This window comes from Vanessa cardui, chromosome 24, assembly GCF_905220365.1.
Source record: "Vanessa cardui chromosome 24, ilVanCard2.1, whole genome shotgun sequence".
In the NCBI taxonomy this organism is placed as follows: domain Eukaryota; kingdom Metazoa; phylum Arthropoda; class Insecta; order Lepidoptera; family Nymphalidae; genus Vanessa; species Vanessa cardui.
Window position 1 is genome coordinate 8,501,545 of NC_061146.1, and position 22,879 is coordinate 8,524,423.

Below are 22,879 nucleotides of genomic sequence, written 5' to 3' on the forward strand. Positions count from 1 at the left end.
TAAAAGTCGATTAACGATTATATCATGTAGTTATAATTATTGTTATATTTGGAGCCGGTGTCAGCCACGGTGCCCTTGCCCCAACAATCAAAAGAAAGAAGCGATACGAACCCGATATTATTGTATAAAAGGTAATTTGTAAAAAACATATTTGTTAAAGTATTCTCGTATTGTTTTTTGATAGATATACTGTAGGGTTTTATTGGCTGACACCGACTCCAAATATAACAATAATTATAACTACATGATATAATCGTTAATCGACTTTTAAGTAGTCTAATATTTTTCATTTCATTTAACTTAGGAAGGCTCTAAAAAATATGTTGAATACGCAATTATTTTTATTACTTTTTCGTGCATATTCATTTGTTAATTACATTAAAATAGTGTTTTGTTTGAAGTCGGTTTTTCTTTTTGTTAAAATTTTTATTTAATTTTTGATTTTAAGTGAAGCTGATGTTGACTAACAAATTTTTTTTAATATGGATAGATTAAGCGTTCCGTTTATATGAGTCAGAAACTACTTCGAGGACAATTTCAAAGGAAACTTGCGAATAAAGCAAAAATAGACTTTCGAAAATGCGGATTTAATACGTCACGCGGCGTAAACTACAAGGATCCCTCGAAAGAGCTGTAATCGAACTCAGCAAAAAAACTTTGAAAAAGACCAACTATATTTCGGACATCATATGACATCACATCACATACACAAAATTTGATTAAAGATAGTAAGAAATTCTGCCCCATATCGCACCCTAACTGCGAGCCGTATAGGAGTTCCATCACTACATAGTATAAAACAAAGTCGCTTTCTCTGTCCCTATATCTTTAAATCTACGCAACGGATTTTGATGCGGTTTTTTTTAAAAGATAGTGTGATTCAAGGGGAAGGTTTGTGTATATAATACATGAACAATATAGTAAAGAAACACTGATAATTTTAGAAGTTTGCGATGTAATGTCGTAAATAAACAAATTCTGTAGTATATTTAGTATCAGTATTGCACCCGTGCGAAGCCGGGGTGGTTAGCTAGTTGATTATAATATTCGACTATGATAATTACATAAACATAACCATATTACGGAAGGTGACTCAAATATCCAAATAACCTATAAATAAAAGATTCGACTGAGTATCGCTAACGTGCTCCTCAGAATTGTTCCGTTCCCTTCCGTTCCGTTACTTTGTCATGGATCCTGTGCTCAGAACCTTACCAAACTTTCATCAAATTACCCTTGAAGTATATATTTTATAATAAAAAAAGAATTAGCAAAATTGGTTAACGTGATTTTCAGTTATTCACCTATTTGTCGCGCATATACATAATGCAAATTTAAGACTTAGGTCGTTTTCATACGGATACCATCATCGGAAAAAAAATTAAAAAAAATGGGACCCCACGGGAAGCACTACCTTTCAAACAAAAAAAAATTATCAAAATCGGTCCACCCAGTGAAAAGTTATGAGGTAACAAACATAAAAAAAAAAATAAAAAAATAAAAATACAGACGAATTGATAACCTCCTCCTTTTGGAAGTCGGTTGAAAATACCACACTTAAATGTGAGTTACCAAACATTACTATAACATATTTCTAAGTGAAATATATAAAAGATCTCGGCTTACGAAAATGGACCGCATTCCTGTTTATACGTCGGTTGATTCTCGCCAGATACTGGATGGCACTTAAGATATGTCGACATAATACTTTTGGGCTCAGAAACGATGAGCATAAATTCGCCAGAAATTTCCTAGTGTCCGAGATAGCGCTGTAGTTAGAACACTTGCTACCAAGTGCCGGGTTCAAACCCAGGGAAAACCACTATTATTTTCATGCTAAATTTGTGTTTATAATTCATGTCGTGCTTGGCCTTAATAATAAAGGGAAACCTTCATACAACAACAACTACGACGACCTGTAAATTTCCCACTGCTGGAATAAGGGCTCTCCCTTTGAAGAGAAGGTTTGGAACATATATCACCACGCTTTTCCAATGCAGGTTGGAATACACAAGTGGCAAAATTTCTATGAAATTAGACATATTTGTGCCTAATTTCAATTAAATTTACAAATGACAGCCTTCAAATCTTTCCAGTTATATCCGATTTACTACACAAGTAGCGTACGATAATATGAGAATATATCGTGTGTTAACGCAGTATACTTACTTGAACACTGTAATAGGTTGATTTGGTCGGTCTTTCATGAGAAAGGCCCCCAAAAAGCAGATGAAATAAGAAAAATATCACTAATATAAACAATGCGTTAAGCTTAATTCCTTGTCATATATAGGTATTAGTTTAATATTACATTAAAAACTTTGATTTTAAAAATAAATTGATAAATTCATATTAATATATCATACAAACATTAAGACGAGCCTAAACAGACTTAAGCCTTCAAATAACAGTTTAAGTAATATAAGTTTAATGAAATGCATTTTTCATGTGGATAAATTTGTTCCAGTTCAATTTCGTGGGGAAGCTGCTGGGCCCCAAAGGAAATTCTCTGAAAAGGCTGCAAGAAGACACAATGTGCAAAATGGCGGTTTTAGGACGAGGTTCTATGAAAGACCGTCAAAAGGTATGTTACTAAATCATTCACACTATTTTCTTATACTGAACATGGAAAAAAAAACTTCATTAACTTTTCCAATACATATAATTGGCGATGATGATCTCATATCAGATTGCCAATTTGCCATCCTACTACCCATATCATAAAAGAGAATCAAACTAAACAACTGGAATATCAGGTAGCACAAATATATTGTCAAGATATAAAGTCACCATCATCATCCTCCTGCTCTTATCCCAATTCTACTTGAAGTCAGCACAGCTTGTCTTCTCCTTCCATACCTCTCTATCGAACGTCATCTCACAAGTAACATTCTTTCTAACCATCGTCTTTCACATAGTCCATCCTTCGTTTATTTGGTCAAGTTTGTCAGTCTTTCAAGAGGATATAAAGTTGGGGTAGGAAAATATATAGCTCTTATAATTGCTTATTTACAGGAAGAAGAACTCCGTGTATCCGGCGATCCTAAATTCGCTCATCTATCTGATGAACTACACGTGGAAATTAGTGCGTTCGCAACACCAGCTGAGGCGCATGCGCGGATTGCATATGCACTTGCTGAATTGAGGAGGTTCTTAGTACCGGTAGGTATTATTTAATATTAATACCATACATAAACAATCACTATAGTATAGTTACAATCAAGTAAACGCTTTGGAGTCGCCACTTTGTAATTCCGTTTCTAAAGTAGATTATACCGAGAAGTATTGCTGACAAATTCATTATAATGGGCATTTTATACTCTATGGCACCAATTAAATATTATAACGTTAATAAAACAAATTTACATTTAAATATCCTGATCGAAAAATAAAAATACCATATATTGTATTTCTAACATATATTTATAAAATCATTATTTAAAATTTATATAAATACAAATTAAATTTTAGTCATTGTATTGTCAATCGTGACCGCGTGGAATGGTGCGACCATTCCACGCGGTCACGATGAGAATGCTAGCTGATTTTACCGTTGACTAGCCATTTCGATTCTCTCATCAAAATAAAACCAGCCCATCTATCAGCGGAATCAACCTGTGGAGGCAATAAGGCTACGTGTTTTACTTTTAATAATTCATACATATATATGGTATTACATTGAATTATATATGGGTACAGACATGTATTTATTTAATAAAGAAATATAATAGTAATGAGCATGATAGTAAGCAGAGTCAAAGTTTTTCTCATAAAGTTCAATATTTGACATGGAACGAGGATAAATCCAAATTCACTTTTAGAGGTCTTATTGGAGTCAACAAACCGTAAATCCCTTCATGACGTATTGCGTCACGCGACCCAAAATAAACCAATTTATTTTCAATTGAACGATTTCTTACCCAACATTGCTTCAACGTATTTTTCATTATAATATGGAACAGCGTCAACAATTTTCATAATAAATTAATTTAAGCGACATTTTATGTTCGATGTGACATGGCTCTTATGAATTGAGGGGATTTCCCCCTTCCCATGAAATGATGAAGCTGCGTAAATAGATATTACATCTTCACCAACAGATATAAGGTATATATTTGTCTTAAGATAACGCAATCTTTAAATAAATCATGTAATACAATATTGAACATTTTCTCAGTCGTTGGAATATCAGAGCCAACAAGATGTTGAGGCTCCGAATCTTCAACTCTTCACACTGGGTATCAAAATGTGCTTAATTTCACGCTTCACCCAAAACCTCAATTACCCAGACGGGCTTGCAAAAACCCTACCTTCTCCAGAAAACGCTGCATCTGCTGATATAAGTGTTATTATATATAGGTATATATTTCTTCGTTTGGTAGTCAAAACAAAAATTGTCATTGATTGGTTTAATTTTAAGAACGAAATTAAACTCCAGTTAAGCATATAACCCAAACATTAATGCGGCCGCTTTAAAATTTTCCACAGCGATGTTCGTTCGTAATTTTACATTGTTCAGCTCCAATTCTCTATAAACTTTGGCCCAAGAATAGATGCCGGGATTTGTAATATTACTTTAGAACGAACAGGTGCGAACTTTATTTTACTAACATTTCATTGACGGTGATTTGAACGCCATACGCTTATAAAATTCGAAATTTACGACCAACGGTAACTATGAAAGGAATTCCGATCAGATACATTAGAAGATTGTCTTTACAAATCTTACATTTTACGATTAGTGCCGAACAGCTCAGTAGCTAGAATGCTTGAATTTTGATCAAAGATTTTTGGATACATATCCGGATAATCTCTATGTTTCCTTTAGCTTTCTATAAAGAGGAATCCTGATTATCCGAACATCAATTACCGATTATCCGATTATCTAATTTGTAAAAAAATAATTTAAAAGGCACGTTACGATAAGTTTATTTCCGCCACCGACGGTGTACTCCTCTATTTTTTGGGGGCCTAAGTAAAACCCTCTACATATTAATAAAATATTAAATTTTAAGTATTCTTTAATTGGCTTCGGAATCGGTTATCCGGATTTTTGATTATACGGAATATCTCTGGTATTATTTTATCCGGATAATCGGGATTCTACTGTATGTAATCTTTTCTCCAAGTATTAAAGCGGCCGAACAGCTGTTCTTTAATGGCCTTTACTAAACCATTTCTACGATCATAAAGCGTAATTGAAATTTCTTTAGTAGTTTATTAATGAAATGGCTCGCCTCAAACGACTTCGTAAGAAGCGTATTTTTTTACCAATCCCTCGCTTTTCCAACAAAATTGTATAAAGAAATTCGATTACATCAAATAGAGGATAATATTAATGCGTGGATTGAACAAACAAGACATTTTCGAAAATATTTGAAAAACTTAATATTTTTTGATGGATCTTAAAAAACAATGGTACTCATTTCGTCCATATATATCATCATCAGCAGCCCATGTTTGTCCACTGCTGGACATAGGCCTTTCCGAATCCAAATTTTCAGGGCAGCGAATCGGTTCTCCAGGTTTGACTGGAACGTTTCAGATCCCACAATGGTTTGGAGCAGCTTTGGTCGGAGCGTGGACTTCATCGACGGATGCGCTCGGCCTTAAAATTGTCATTCAGAGAGTCTCGGACAAGTCAATGATCACCACTGGAATTGAATCTGTTGATCACTGAGACGTCTCTGAATATGTGCCTCTTGTCCGTCATTATGAAGTCGATCTCATTTTTGGTCATAGTGGCTTAGCCACGTCCACTTTTTCTTTTTACATTGACTTTGAAAAAACTATTTTGTCACTGATCTTATTTTAATGTAAATTCAGGGTCAGTCTTAAATTAATTGCTATTGAATACATATACATTTTAAGCCATATGTATAGTATATTTAAGGCTTTGTTTTTTTCGTAAGCCTACACAGTACGTCAAGCGTTAAGTGAAGTGAATTTTCCTATCTAAACAATAATCCAAACAGTATCCATTCTTCAAAATTTAGTGCCAATAAATTTTGCAACGCAGCAATAAAGCAAATTTTATATCTATAACGTCCGCAAACAATCAAAACAAATATTGAACCAATAAAAACGACGCTCCAGTGATACCAAAACTCGTAAACTTTTGATGTATGGCGTATGAATTTAAATGTTTGTAATGCATAATGTCGTATCGTGAATGGTGGACATGATTTGGCACACTTTAAGCAACTTTTATTTCACTTCCAACAACAACAGCCTGTAACTTGCCCACTGCTGGGTAAGGCCTCTTTGAGGTTTGGAACATATTCCACCACGCTCTTCCAATGCGAGTTGGTGGAATGCAAATGTGGCAGAATTTCTATGAAATTAGACACATGCAGGTTTACTCACGATGTTTTCCTTCACTACCGAGCTGGAGATGAATTATAAATACAAATTAAGCACATGAATATTCAATGGTGCTTGTCTAGGTTTGAACCCGCAATCATCGATTAAGATGCAAGCGTTCTAACCACTGAGCCATCTCGGCTCCTAATAATAAAATAATAATATAAATTTTGAACAAAATCACGTACATTACGCTGATCCCAATGTAAGTTGCTAAAGCACATGTGTTATGGAAAATCAACGACGACAGTAACGACGTTACCTCAAACACTCAGACCCAAGACAACATAGAAAAGTAATGAACTGTTTCTATATCAACTCAGCCGGGAATCGAACCCCGGACCGAGTGGCGTACTCATGAAAACCGCTGTACACACTACTCAACCACGGAGGTCGTCGTTGTATGTAAAATTGATGCAATTATTTAATCATTCAGAAACAAGTTCAGCAGTGCGATTCTGTAACTCGCCTCGTATTTCACTTGTGAAATTTTGACAGCCGACTTAAAGTGATACGCCATTTTGATGGGTGTATCCTATAAATATTCACGTTCAAATTCTGACATTTCTAGCACGCGTTCTAGAGTGAGTTTCGAGTATATTTTTACATCATACATTTAGAGATTGTTTAATAATACTAGTGGATAGCACGCGTTTATTCAATAGTTTACGGAAACCTCGCGTTTATTCAATAGTTTTTACGAAATTCGAAATTTATGACAGGTTTTCTTTTGATTTAATTTCATTGCCTGTTGACTTCCAAGCAGGATGTATTAATTTAAATAATTGTATTTAACTAACTTGACTTTGTGTTTTTTAAATGTTGAAAATGAGTAATTACTGAGTTTGTTGCCAGTTTTTCTCGGTAGAATGTACTTTGCAAAACGGTGGTAGCTTCACTTAATTGTAAAATGACGATTCAAAGGTGCTTATAAAAGCCTTCTTGTATAGAGTTTGAGTTTGATTTTTTTTTTATTTTGATTGTAAACTGACATCGTCTGTCCTCACGTTTTACTTCCTTATATAAACAATCATAGCGCCTCTCTCTAAACGGTCAAGAACTTTTTCCGCTCTCTGCAGTCAATTCTTAAGGCTTAACATAAAACTGTTATGATGTGGAACCAATAATGCATTCACGATCTTAAGGATACATGTATCACATGTAGCCTTAGGTCATAACATCATTACATAGTATAAAACAAAGTCACTTTCCGCTGTCTCTCCCTATGTATGCTTAGATCTTTAAAAATACTCAACAAATTTTGATGCGTTTTTTTTAATAGATAGATTAATTCAAGAGAAAGTTTTACATGTATAATACATGCACAATATATTAGAGAAACACATATAATTTGAGTTTCTTAAAGTGATACCGTAAGACGTAAGTTAGTAGGACGTTTTGTATTGTCCAAAGACTGAAAAACTGTGAACGTTTTAAGGCATTTTATAGTTTATTGCACTCGTGCGAAGCCGAGGTCTGTCACTAGTATTCATTAAAGTCAATATTTTCAGGCACTTATGCTGTAATATATCTCTAATAGTTTCACATTTCGTGACAGACATAGATACAGTGAACATTTTGACTATTAATATTTAACAAAACTTCAACAAAACAAATAAGTTATTTCAACTCATATCACTGAGGACTAAGTTAGGGAGTTATTCGTGACAAATCGTCGAAATTCCTACGTCAAACAAAAGCATTAATGTCACGTTGTAATGTCTCTCGAAAGGAAAACAAATGAAGGGCCGTTATTATAAAAATTATGCCACATTTAGCCCCGAAACCGACGCCATTGAAACATAACTTGCGTTAATACTTTTATTTTCAAAAGAAGGTCGGGATCAAAGGGAGCTCTTTAAGAATTCATCGAAACGCTACGATTATTTACAAATCAGAAAGTTAGGAGACATTGTTTGCTTCGCTCGATACGATTACAGAATCATAAAGTATTTTTTCGCGAACGATTCGGGGTTTTATAAGACCTTTTTATATTTTATTTATTGGTAGAATATCTTCTAAAAATAATAAAACAACTGAATATCAAATGTTTTGTCAGAGAGGTCGATAAACACGCCAATTCTTAATATTGAACTTGGTTTCCATTTTGCCATCTATATTTTTTCTGGCCCAAGGCATCTCCCTTTGAGGAGAAGGCTTGGAGCGAATTCCATAACGCTGCTTCAATGTGGGACGATGGATACACATGTGGCAGAATTTCATGAAACACACATGTAGGTTTCCACACGATGTTTTCCTTCGACGAACACGAGATGAATTATAAACACAAATTAATTAAATTATAACGTTATAAAATCAAAGGGAGGTCACTGTCACATCTCGACAATATATAATACTAGTAGTCGCCCGCAGCTTAGCTCTTGTTCTAGGGAGTTGATGGTCATGTGTTAAAAATAAGCCTATGTCCTTTGTCAGAGTTCAAGTTTTCTTCACACCAAATTTCATCAAATTCGGTTCAGCAGTTTGGTCGTGAAAAAGCGTCCGACAGAGTAATATAAATTTCAATCTATTTCAGACACACGTTTCAAAGACAACTTTTTGCGTTAGACTTTACAACTATCACGCAAAATTTGTTCCAAATTTGTATCGATCAGATATTCAGCTTAACACGATTTTGGTCAGTAATCGGTTATCTATTTGAGTGCCTTGTGATAATTAATTCCTCAAATTACGACCAAACCAAGGTTGTGAAAGAACGACAGATAGATAGACAAACAGAGTTAGTATCACAATAATATTATTAAATGCAAAATGAAGGTTGTAAATATATAGGAGATTATCATTACCAACGTAACTTCGGTCTGTTACAGCGAGCTTAAAGTTTTAATTGACGGACTCAATTCGACCCGGAATTTCAAGATCTGTAGCCGCACAGCCCTTAAAGTGGCATCTAGTAACTACTGTAACTAGTAATGACGCTGTAAAATACACACACACAGATAAACAAATCACCCACAATTTTATATATATATGTCATCGATTGAGTTACTTGGGTCAAATCTTAATTATGTAATCTTTGATCGTGTGCAAAGACAGATTAATTGAATATTTAAAAACAAATCATACTTGTATAATAATAAATATTGGATAACAGCAGTGGCGGCGTAAGGCGTGGGCGGTGTGGACCGCCGCCCACGACCTTGCGTTGCAAAGAGCCTTGCACCTGCAATTTGAAAAAAACAAGGGCCTCGTTAACTCTTGCCCATATTCAGCAAGATTCGATCTTACGCCGCCACTGGTAACTAACAGCCACAGCCTCGCGGTGCAAAGGGTCTCGCGATCGTGTTTGAAAATGTACAACATAACATTGGGATCAGAGTAATGTCAATAAAACAAGAGCCTCGCAAAACTGTATCTTGCCCACATTAAGATTCGATCTTGCACCGCCACTGGATAACATCACAAACATTAATCTGATCCCAATGTAAGTAGCTAAAGCATTTGTGTTATGGAAAATCGAAAGTAACGATGGTACCACAAACACCGAAACTCAAGACAACATAGAAAACTAATGTACTATTTACATCGACTTGATAAATTCTGAAGACTCAATGGTCTGCTCTCACCTATCAGTCTGATAGGACCCTTATAAAGAGTTTAAAAAAAAGAAAATGCTTGTATTTTTGTTTGTTAACTCCGACGTTAATACGACTTGGAAAATTATTATTTGTTTTGGCGGAAATAATTTCGGTTCGGTTCCATTTAATTTTTAAGAAAAAATACCACCCTAAGGGTGTAAACCCTAAGGGTGCAAAAAATACGGGATGATTGTTTTTATGGTTTCTAATTTATTTTCTCATCGCATTATTACAAGTCGCTGTTTCAAAAAAAGGTTAACACTTATTTATGATCACAACCCATGATGTTAGGTACAGTCATTTTTAAAGCTGGTGAAACAGCCAGTGCTGCCTTGCCTTACCTTTATACATACTGATGGAATAACCGCTTAAAAGTAACTGGTCACCATAGCCTAAGGCATTGGGAATCCCTTATGCATCACCAATAGGCGTAATACTGGTTATCTCAAACTTGTAACCAGAAATCAAAAATAATAAGTGTTTCATTTTCAGGGTTAGATATATACATGGCGAGTGGTATCTACCAAGACTTGCCTAAAGTCACAAAATAGACTCCTAAGCGACTGATCATTTTTTATGGTTTTTTGTATCTATTTATTTAACTAGTAAACGAGAACAAAATGATGATGAAATTGAGATTAGTAAATTAAATAATTAATAAATATTGGACAACATCACTATATTACTCTGATCCTAATGTAAGTAGCTAACGCACTTGTGTTATGGAAAATTAGAAGTAACGACGGTACCACAAACACCCAGATCCAAGACAATGCAAAAAATTTCAAAAAAAAATTCTACTTCGACTCGGCCGGGAATCGAACCCAGGACCTCAGAGAAGCGATCACATGACAACCGGTGCACACTAACCGACCACGGAGGTCGTCAAATTAAGATTTTGTATACAAAAATATATGTTTCAAATAACAAAATTTCCCAGACATTTCTAACTTTGCCGATTCATAAATTCATATCATTTGTTATAATAACTTTTATAAATAGAGCACATTATTCAACAAGAATAAATAAATGTAAAAAAGCGTCGACTTTCAGGCAAGATATATTATATACATAAATAATTGTATTTGACTAAAATAACTTTGTGTTTAAAATCTTGGAATAAATTAAGTAATGAGTTTCTTGCGGGTTCTTCCCGGTAGAGTCTACATTTCCAATCGGTGGTAGCTTCGCTTAATTTAGGTATATATAACTAGCAATCCGCCCCAACTTCGCACTGCAAATACTGGTACTAAATATACTACAGAATTTGTTTATTTACGACATTATATGACACTTCTAAAATTTATCAGTGTTTGTTAACTATACTGTTGATTTCTTATATACAAAAACCTTCCTCTCGAATCACTATATATTAAAAAAAACGGTATCACAATCGTATTTTATAGATCTAAGCATACATAGGGACAGACAGCGATAAGTCACTTTGTTTTATACTTTTAGTAGCAACCCGCCCCGGCTTCGTACGGGTACAATACTGATACTAAACATACTACAGAATTTGTTTATTAACGACATCACATTACAAGCTTCTAAAATTGTCAGTGTTTCTTGACTATATTGTCCATGTATTATAAACAAAAATCTTCCTCTCGAATCACTGTCTATTACAAAAAAACGCATCAAAATCCGTTGCGTAATTTTATAGATCTAAGCATATATAGAGCGGTGAGCGACTTTTTTTTATACTATGTAATGATAATATGATGACGATTCTGAAGTATTTATAAAGTCTATTTTAATAAGTATGTTCTATTTAATTGTTTTTTTTTTTTTTTAATTTAAATATTCATAGCTTATGTAATTACAGGACTACAACGACGATATAAGGCAGGAACAGATGCTGGAAATGCAGATCTTGTCATCACAGAATGAACAAAGGCGATTAACTCCGCCCGACTCGTCGAGGAGCGGCAGCGAGGAGGCTTTGCCTGTGAGGGACAACGGCAACAAACATAGGGTTAGTGCATATATCAAATGTTCTCACAATTAATAGAACTTAAAGCTCCACAAAGCTACTTACGGAAACTTAATACATTTTCATTTATGAGAGTTTATAAGATAATAACTTTACACAAATTTAACTATAATAATATATATGCATAATTAAACAGTTTTGAAAGAAAAATATCGACACACAAAAACTCTATGTCAAAAACTCTGTATATATTTTATTTTACTTTTTTATTTATTAATATAGATTTTCTCTTGTTTTGCTGCATTCTGCACAAAATAGTCTAATTAAGTTTTATATTCTATCAATAAATAACAAATTTTTCCGACTTCGTCACCATATTTAGAGAGTCGCAGGATTTATTCATAAAAAAAAACTACGTGCTTCCTCTTCCTCCTTCTACGTGCCTCAAGAATACAAAATTTCATAAAATTCGTTTAAATGGTTTATCCATACAAGATATTATTTCGCATTTATTACAATTAGTATAGATATAATTTAAATATATTTATTCATGAAGGAGTTGACGCTACAATAACTTTTTTTTAATGTTGAAAAAGAGTAACTGAGTTTCTTGCCGGTTCTTCTCGGTAGAATCTAATTTCTGAACCGGTGGTAGCTTCACTTTATTGTTCAAAAGAGCTTGTAAAAGCTCACTTGAATAAAGTTTATTTTGATTTTGAATACTGTCGTACATTAGTGTAAAATCATGAAAATATAATTTAATTTTTCTGCTGTCGGTACTAATAGACGTCTCACTCACACTAAGACATAGTTTAAGCACGAGCGTCACTCACACATATAAGATAATAATTCAATACGGAATGGAGTGACCTGACAGAATACACGCATATTCTTTAGCTGTTTTTATAAACATATGTAATTATAAATCAGAAGCGGAGCGCCGATATGGCCCAATGGTTAGAACGCGTGCATATTAACCGATAATTACGAGTTAAAACCCAGGCAAGCACCGCTGAATATTCATCTGCTTAATTTGTGTTTATAATTCATCTTGTGCTACAGTGAAGGAAAACATGAAGAAACGTGAGGAAACCTGCATGTGTCAAATTTTATAGAAATTCTGCCACATGTGTATTGCACCACCCGCATTGAAAATGCGTGATAGAAAATGTTTCAAACATTGTCCTCAAAGAGAAAGGAGGCCTTAGCCCAGCAGTGGAAAATTTACAGGCTGCTGTTGTTTTTTTTATGGTATCGGTTGGCAGACGAGCATATGGGCCACCTGATGGTAATCATCACCCATAGACAACGAAGCTGTAAGAAATATTAACTATTCCTTACATCGTCAATGTGCCACCAACCTTGGGAACTAAGATGTTATGTCCCTTGTGCCCGTAGTTACACTGGCTCACTCACCCTTCAAACCGGAACATGACAATACTGAATACTGTTGTTTGACGATAGAATAACTGATGAATGGGTAGTACCCACCCAGATGGGCTTGCACAAAGCCCTACCATCAAATTATTTTAAACGTATAATAATATTATCTGTTTTGAATTTACAAGTATCACAAATCGAATTATCGCGATTCAACAACGAAACAAATCAAAGCTGATATGCACGCGAGTCCCCGAGTATGTACAGTCAGGGTAAGAAAAGGTTCGTCTCCTTAAGATCTATTTTCGTGTACTCAGTATGAGCGATAATCTGCTTTACCGATCGAGAATAACATATCACGTCGCAATGATTTGATGTTTAGATTCAAAAGGTACTAAGAGCTTAAGACTTGAAACTAAGAATTTGAAACCTAACGAAGGATTTCTTACTCTGACTGTACAGTCGGGGTAAGAAAAGGTTCGTCGCCTTAAGATCCATTTTCGTGTGCTCAGAATGTTAGTGAGAATGACATATCGCGTCGCAATGATTCGGTCTTTAGATTCAAAAGGTACTAAGAGTGTAACACTTGATAAAGAAATGATAACTTACGAAGCTTTTCTTACTCTGACTGTACATCAAGATTGACAAGTCCATTTCGTATCCCCATTTGGGAATTGAACTTTTATCTCTGAGAGGAAAACAGGATACAAATACACAGACTAGCGACAACAATGAAACAGGAAAAGATTACTTTCGTTGATTCCCTTGTAAGTCGAACGATTTGACATATTCGATACATTTAAATCCACTTATGATATATTCGCCTGCATTGTATCTAGTACTAGTTGACGCCCGCGGCTTCGCTTGCATTTTAGGAGATGTTTGTCATGTATTAGCAGTGGCGGATTTACCAATAGGCTAAGCAGGAGCCTAGGGCGGCAGATTTAAGGGGGGGGGGGTGTCGGCAAATTTAACCCAACTTTGTAATCATCTTAAAGAAATTTTAAAAAAACTTTTAATCATATGTATTTATTATGTCCGTAATCCGTATACTCGTCACTACATAGTGGGTTGGAAAAATAATCTAGTAACTGACAGAAATATCACCTAGTTTATAATCATACTGATAACGGGAAAAAACCGATGTAATGAGGACGATAGAACACAAATCATAAATGTTGCAAAAAAAAGTAGGGGCGGCAAAAATTGAATAGCCTACTAGCCTACTAGCGGCAGATTTGTAAATCCGTCACTGTGTATTATAAGGCAAAAAAAGTGGCATACGTCCTTCCTTAAAGTTCAAATTTGCTTCATAACAAATTTCATAAAATGTTGTTCATTGGTTTGGTAGTGAAAGACAGACATACAGAGTCACTTTCACATTTATAATAGTAGTATAAATTGTTTTGAGTCCGTTTAAAGGGCTACTATAAGCGTTAAGGACATGACATCTAAGTTGTATAATACATAATAATTATCTTCAATGAGACAACATGAGACAACATCACATGCATTACTCTGATCTCAATGTAAGTAGCGAAAGCACTTGTGTTGTGGATAATCAGAAGTAACGACGGTACCACAAACACCCAGACCCAAGGCAACATAGAAAACTAATGATAATCTACATTGACTTGGCCGGGATTCGAACCCGGGACCTCGGAGTGGCGTACCCATGAAAACCGGTGTACACACCATTTGACCATGGAGATCGTTAATATACATAAAGTGATGATGAATGAAATTAGAGTGTCTGTTTTAATTAAAATAACCGCAATTTACTAAATGCTAAGGTATTGTCAGTATGTCTGTTTGTTCCAAATAATCTGGAATAGTTGGACCGAATTTGATTGTACTCTCACTGGCAGATAGCTGATATAATAAGTTAAGATATAGTAACTTAGGTTGCAACAGGAACTTTTTTGTAAAATTCAAACCCAGTCGAAATCACAGGCACAGCGGGTATACATATATATATTAAACAATCGTTTCTATAATCAACTATTTCGCGCAGATATATAAAGTCTTTCAACTATCAAAATATATGTATATATTGGCACGTGGGTATACGTATATATTAAGGGAAAATTTGATTTGTATAAATCTCAATGCATTTACAAAGATTTATCCTTGGCCTTAAGTATAAACGTTGGGGAATCCCCTTTCTATATTCCAACGGACGCAAATCGGTGCAGCGTGGTGGAATAAGCTCCAAGCCTTACCAGGGGGAGACTATTGATTCGAGTGGATTGATGTTCTGTTTTGATGAATTTTAGAAAGCAATTGAAATGACAGAAGACAATGTTTTCATCTCTTTTTACATCTGAGCAAACGCGTTCCGAGATCGAAGGTCACAGAGGTCATGACTATTTCCAAATTTAGACAATTTACGAAAATTTAACAAATTGCTAACTAAGTCCTCTTAGTAGCTATAAATATCTCAAATACAATCAAATCGTTTGCGAATGAAATGATAATATTGTAATTGTTTTTGAAATAATTTTTTGAACCGAGTGAAAAAAATATCAGATATTTTCCTATCTATCTCCTAAATCTTACAAATAAATCTTAAAAAAAGTGCATTAGAATAATTATCAGTTTATTTATTAAATATTTAAAAAAAATTCAATTATTTTGTTATCGATACTTAATTCGTGCTTATACACAAGTTAATCAAAATTCCTAATATGCCTTTTAGATTCCATTCCATTCCTAAATAATTATACGTTACAGTAATTATGCAATAAATGGGGGCTTGCACTAAGTTTTTTCGCAATATTTCTGAAGCAGCAGTACCTTTCCTTGATCTTTTAATAGAGCCTGGAAGACATCACTGTACATGACAAGGCCTTTGCTTCTACTACTCCAGATTAATAGTTTATATTTTTTATTTTCGCAACACAATTTTTATATACTGTGATTAATAAATAATATTTTGTATTTTTTTTAAATTTTCCACTTCGTTTTCAACTTAAAACTTATGTGAAATATTCAATTAATTTCTTAGTTTAATTAATTATGTTATGACTAATAGTTATCTATTAAAATGGGCTTACGTATCACCCACCACGTACGAACTACTTTATGGTTATTTCAATAAAACTGTGAAACAAATCCAGCTGAAGTTTTTGGTTCTCAAACCAATTTCCAAGTGTCGCCTAAAGATATTACTTAATAAATATATAAGTATTATCGAAAAACCCATTATTCATCGTCATCATCATCATCACCATCTTGTAAATTTCCCACTACTTACGGCCTCCTCTCCCTTTGAGGAGAACGTTTGGAGCACACTCCACCACGCTGCCCCATTGCGGGTTGTTCGATATACATTTGGTAGAATTTCGTTGAAATTAGTCACATTCAGATTTTCTCACGATGTTTTTTCTTCGCCACCGAGCGCGAGATGAATTACAAACACAAATTAAGCAAATATAATTTCAGTGACGCTGATGATTTGTCATCGGTTAAGATGCACGCGTTCTAACTTAGCCATCGGCATTATCTACGTAATAGTTTTAATAGATAATCAAGAAATTACGCATTCAACGGCACAATCTCCAAAAGACAGTCTAGTACTCGATCAAATCTGACAGTCTACAAGTGACAGTCGACAGTCTTATCCAGTGCAAAGATTTTCGACCGTATCTGTTTTCTTTGGCATCCATTCAAATAAGGCATAAGGTAATTTCGTTGGAATGCCTTGACGTTATCAGCTCGACTAGTGAACGATCCTTTGTTAGAGTCGCTTTTCTTCGTGTCTGTAACTGTCTCTGCAAAGATTTAATGTTCAGCTGATATTTATTCATTTTAAATGTTAATCTTGATGACTTTATTTACTTAGTTTTGTAATTAGTTCTCTTTGGATTAATATGTCTTGTTTGTTTGTGAATCGTAAGATTGAGGTCGTATTTTAATGTGACACTTCAAACTTGAAGCATGGGTCGGAGTCATAGATTTGGTGTCATGTCGGTTAAATAATGTAGATTTTGAGCAAATTTTAGGAAATTAAATAAATGTAAAACTGCCAATATTTTCATAGTTCTTGTTTATTATATAATAATATTATTTGTTTATGGTATCCTGGAAAGAGATATCGTATTAAACAAACAGACATATGAATGTTCGTATTTATTTATTTCAATAGATATACGTAACTTAGCAATACGCAAAACTGTAAAATAACTTACTTTGGGACTATAAAAACACAAATTCAAGCCGTAAATATTTTATTAAAATAACGGTCTGTCTGTGAGTTATTCTAAGGCTCTGAGATGGGGACAAGATTTAGTAGATAGAATATGAAAAAACAGACTTTCATCCTCATCTTTAAATATGAGATGAGATTTTTTTACACCAATTGGTATATGAAAATTCCATATAGCTTGCCTAAAACCTGCATCTTTAGCAAAGATTCACAAGCTCACCTCTATTGCTTTACTTACAACATTCATTAACAGCCTGTAAATTTCCCACTGCTGGGCTAAGACCTCCTCTATCATTGAGATTGAGTTTTGGATCATATTCCACCACACTGCTCCAATGTGGGTTGATGGGTACACATGTGGCAGAATTTCTACGAAATTAGACACATGCAGGTTTCCTCACTATTTTTCTTCACTGCTGTACATGAGATAAATTATTATTAACACAACTGGGTTTGAACCCGCAATCATCGATTAAGATGCGCGCATTCTAACCATTGGACCATCTCGGTTTTTTAGCTTTGTTATGTCATTATTTTCTTTTTAAAGAATATTCTTTTCTCTTAACTTCAAATTGAAGCGCCCCAAGCGACTTGAAGTCCTCAGTCAGTTGACCCTTTTATATTGTAGCGGTCTTGAGGTAGATTTAATTTAAATGCTCATAAATTATATTTATAAGATGTACATTAACTTAATATTATGAATACGATTTCTTTTAAGCTCTTCATGGTAACTATTTAGACTGATTGTCTAAATCGTTTTATAACAGTCTGTTCTATTCGTAAAATAATGTTCATAATGATTTATTAAGTAATAGTTGTCGCCAGCGGCTTCGCTCGTGTTACGCAAAAAAGTAGCCGTTGTCCTTCCTCGGAGTTCAATTTTTTTTCATAGCAAATTTCGTAAAATTCAGCTGTCAATTATATAGCGACAGACAGACTTTCATATTTATAATATAAGTATTAAAATGGTATAGCGTCATCATCATCATCAGCCCATTGCTTTTATTCGACGACCTCCGTGGTCGAGTGGTGTGTATACACCGGTTTTCATGGGTATGCCACTCCGAGGTCCTGGGTTCGATTCCCGGCTGAGTCGATGTAGAGTATCATTAGTTTTCTATGTTGTTTTGGGTCTGGGTGTTTGTGGTACCGTCGTTACTTCTGATTTTACACAACACAAGTGCTTTATCTACTTACATTGGGATCAGAGTAATGTATGTGATGTTGTCTCATATTTATTTATTGCTGAATATAGGCCTCCCCCAGAGTGCGCCACGTTGCTCGGTCTTCTGCGTCCCTCATCCAGCTTCTACCGGCGATCATACGAATGTCGTCGGACCAGCGGGTTGGAGGTCGTCCTACATTACGCTTACCGAGACGCGGTCTCCATTGTAGGACTCGTCTGCTCCAGCAATGTCTAGCAATGGACCAAATTTTATGTCCCTTATGCCTATAGCTACGCGGTTACAGTAAACTAGCGATCCGGCCCGGCTTCGCACGGGTGCAAAGCTGATACTAAATATATACTACAGAATGTCTTACAACGTTCACAAAACAGATAATATAAACCTATAAAATTATATATACAGAACTGTTTATCATCATGCAGTGCATCATCTTATTTATCGTTATATTATGTTACCGAGTTAAATAAAATAATTGTAAATTTTAGATTATTTCTTGTTGTGCTGAGATGGCCCAGTGGTTACAACGCGTGCATATTAACCGATGATTGCAGGTTCAAGCCCAGGCAGGCACCGCTGTTTCATGTGCTTAATTTGTCTTTATAATTCATCTCGTGCTCAGCGGTGAAGGAAAACATCGTGAGGAAACCTGCATGTGTCTAATTTCATCGAAATTTAGCCACATGTGCATTCCACCAACCCGCATTGAAACAGCGTGGTGGAATATGTTCTAAAACCTTCTTCTTAGTGGGAGAGGACGCCTTAGCCCAACAGTGGGAAATTTACAGGCTGTTACTGTGTGTTGTTGTTCTGATGTATAACCTATATTACTGTAAAATTTCATCCAAATCAGTTCATTAGAGTTTTCGTGAAAGAGTAGCAAACATACATGCATCCATCCTCACAAACTTTCGCATATATAATATTAGCTTGTATATTTGATCTTCTTGGCAGATAAGCACATTTTATTGGTAGTACAGTCAGAGTAAGAAAAACTTCGTCAGTTTTCAAATTCATTCCTTTATCGAGTCTTAAACTCTTAGTACCTTTTGAATCTAAACATCAAATAATTGCGACGCAATATGTCTTCTCGATCGGTAAAGCAGATTATCGCCCATACTGAGCACACGAAAATAGATCTTAAGGTGACGAACCTTTTCTTACCCCGACTGTATATCCATGACGTAGCTTGGACCAGTCAAATGTCATGAAAAATTCCGAATAAATTATTTGGCTGATCCATAATTTAAATAAAACTAATTATAACGGTTTCGAGCACGGGTAGACTAAGATGACATTTGTCTATTTGAAGAACAAATGAAATATTATTAACAACTACCGCCAAGGATTTCCCAATTGATATCTTGAGTAACGTTCCGGTTGCACGCAGAAGGCACTAACTGTATCTTTAGGTCTTGCAGTCTGTTGGATTTGGGATTTTAAGTCTACCCGTGACCAAGAACACTGCAAAGTGCTCGAAACGTCGGGATGTTTAAAAAAGTAATTAATATACGCGATTCAAATCCGTTATAATTAGTTTTATTTAAATGTGTAATAATCGCGAAAATTGAAGACAACATTATGGTTCATAATTTTTTTCCAGCTGAGCACTGCGCCGCCGACGTCCGCACCAGCTATGCCAGCTGCAATCGTCAACCACAATGCAAACGTACGTGACTTCTCACCACCTGCACTCGCAACTGGATCTGAGCATATGCCTGCTCATCATCAGGTGAGTTCATTACATATGATATCGAAACACCTGCAAGCTTGAAACAATAAACGACCCATCAATTAACCCAATAATAATTTCAAAAAAAATAGTTTTCAAGATATTCATGGACAAACATACATACAAACATACGAAATCATCATCATCTGTCTGTCTGTCTGTTTGTTCCGGCTAATCTCTGGAACGGCTGGACCGATTTAGATGGGACTTTTATTGGTAAATAACTGATATAATAAGGAGTGACTTAGGCTACAATATATTTTTTTGTTGTTAAATTCAAAAGCGTAAAAGGTCGCGGGCACAGTTAGTATTCAAATATAATTAAATTTATTTTATAATAAAATTCTTACATTGTACACACATGCCGAGATGATAACCTCCTTTTGTAGGTAGTCGGTTAAAAAGTAACCTGGCGATAATGTTTGATTACTAACACTTAAATAATAAAAAGGATGAAAATATATTTACATAGTGACGTCTGAGCTGAGATGGCTCAGTGGTTAGAACGCGTCCATCTTAACCGATGATTGCAGTTTGATCAATTCAATTCAGGCAAGCACCGCTGATTCATGTGCTTAATTTGTCTTTATAATTCAACTCGTGCTCGTGAAGGAAAACATCGTGAGGAAACCTGCACGTGACAAATTTCATCGAAATTCTGCCACATGTGTATTCCATCAACCCGCATTCGAACAGCGTGGTGGAATATGATATGTTAAACCTTCTCCCAGTAGTGGGAATTTTACAGACTGTTGTTTTTGTTTGTCTGAGCTGCAACTAAAATAATTTAAAAGACGAAACATTTGAACAAGAAATCTTAAGGTCAGGCATTTATATTAAGATTTAGGTCGAGGATCCCCGATCCTGTTTACAACTTTATGTTTAGAGTTTTGTTTACAACTTATCTCTACGAAAATAATTAACAAACGTCAAACGAGACTTGGCTTGTATGAGGATTAGATAATCTCTATTTTCAAAACACAACCTGATATGTTATTTATTATATTTCCTATTACCAAGATAATATTTCAGTAACATTCTAAATGTTTCGTAAAGTTCTTTTAGTGTCGAAATATTTTAAATATGTAATTTTTTTTAGTGTGTATATATTTTGATTTTGGAATGCTACTATAATGATTTTAATTTTCAAATAAGATTAAGTCAGTTTAGCAAAGGCTCTGCGAAATATAACATACAAAACTATTAAATATAGTAAATTTAAATCTGTAACGTAGCAGACATCGACTAAGAAAGTATTTTTGGAAATTTAAACTTCAAACTGTGACTAAATAGGTCTAGTAACTTTATTAAAGTTTCAATGTTAAGTTTAACGTTCGAAATTTGAAAATTTGACTTCACTTTTCCCCATACCGAGTTGGTACCATTTAAATTACGTCATGTAAGCATGACATGTTAAAGTTGCTTATGACATATGAAATAAAGCTAATGTTTATGTGACGTGAATACTATATCTGTATTTATGCCAAAAACATTTTTTTTTTGTAATAACGAGCGCGTCTCGTCGTTAAGCAATATAGCTTGGCGAGAACTAATTTTTTTGTAAAAACGTTTTTATAATAAATAAAAATAAAATAAGGTATCCGTCATCCTGGGGTCTTTTTTGTCTTATTTATAGTATATATTGTTTTTAAAATAAAAATTCGAGTTCAATATAGAGATAGTTTCAGTCCTCAAAAAGAACACGGGCAGCTTTTTTTAATTCATCCCTCGAAGAGAATGGGGGGTGAAAGTTTGTGTACTGTAACTTTTGTGTGTGCGCTGTTAAATCAGCTAGTATAATGTAATGATCAAAATCAAAAATCAAAACATACTTTATTCAAGTAGGTTTTACAAGCACTTTTAAATCGTCATTTAACAATTAAGTGAAGCTACCACCGGTTCGGTAAGTAGAACCGAGAAGAACCGGCAAGAAACTCAGTAGTCACTTTTTTTCAACATTTAAAAAATACAGTCATATAAGTTAAATACAATTATACATGTATGTAATGCATCCTGCCTGGAAGTCAACAGGTATTAATTCCACGCTTTTTTATCATCTACAAAATCTTGTATCGAATTATATACCTTTTTTACCAATGTATTATTTACAAACGATTTTCATTTACGAAACGGCAAAGTTAAAAATATCTGATAATATGTTACCGTTAAAAAACGTTACAGTTTGTTCCTAAAGTTAGTTATTTTATATGGTTTATTTCATAATCACAACATGAAATACTAAAAATAGTTTCTTCATTTTGATTCTAGTTTTTCGTTCTTTAAATTAATATACTATATAACTCGTTTTATCAACTCAAGACTAAAACGTAACAACAGCCATTCTATTGTTCAAAATCACTAGTACACTTCCCTACATTCTTATAATAGGTTTTTCGGTTTAAATATAAATGTGACACATAACTTACGTTTTTTTATACTTGGCAGATTACATAATCAATTGTTCAAAATCATTCGCAT

General features: G+C 34.4%; 1 protein-coding gene across 2 annotated transcripts in view; it reads left to right on the forward strand.

The window, feature by feature from the left end:
• The window catches only part of LOC124540124 (KH domain-containing, RNA-binding, signal transduction-associated protein 2-like), a 324,033-nt gene that overhangs the window by 278,811 nt on the left and 22,343 nt on the right, over window positions 1-22,879 (forward strand). For both annotated transcript variants that reach the window (XM_047117562.1, XM_047117561.1), the window contains exons 4-7: window positions 2,468-2,584; window positions 3,016-3,162; window positions 11,791-11,940; window positions 20,273-20,401. In XM_047117562.1, coding sequence (XP_046973518.1) covers window positions 2,468-2,584; window positions 3,016-3,162; window positions 11,791-11,940; window positions 20,273-20,401 — 543 coding nt within the window. The remainder of the gene's footprint in view (window positions 1-2,467; window positions 2,585-3,015; window positions 3,163-11,790; window positions 11,941-20,272; window positions 20,402-22,879) is intronic.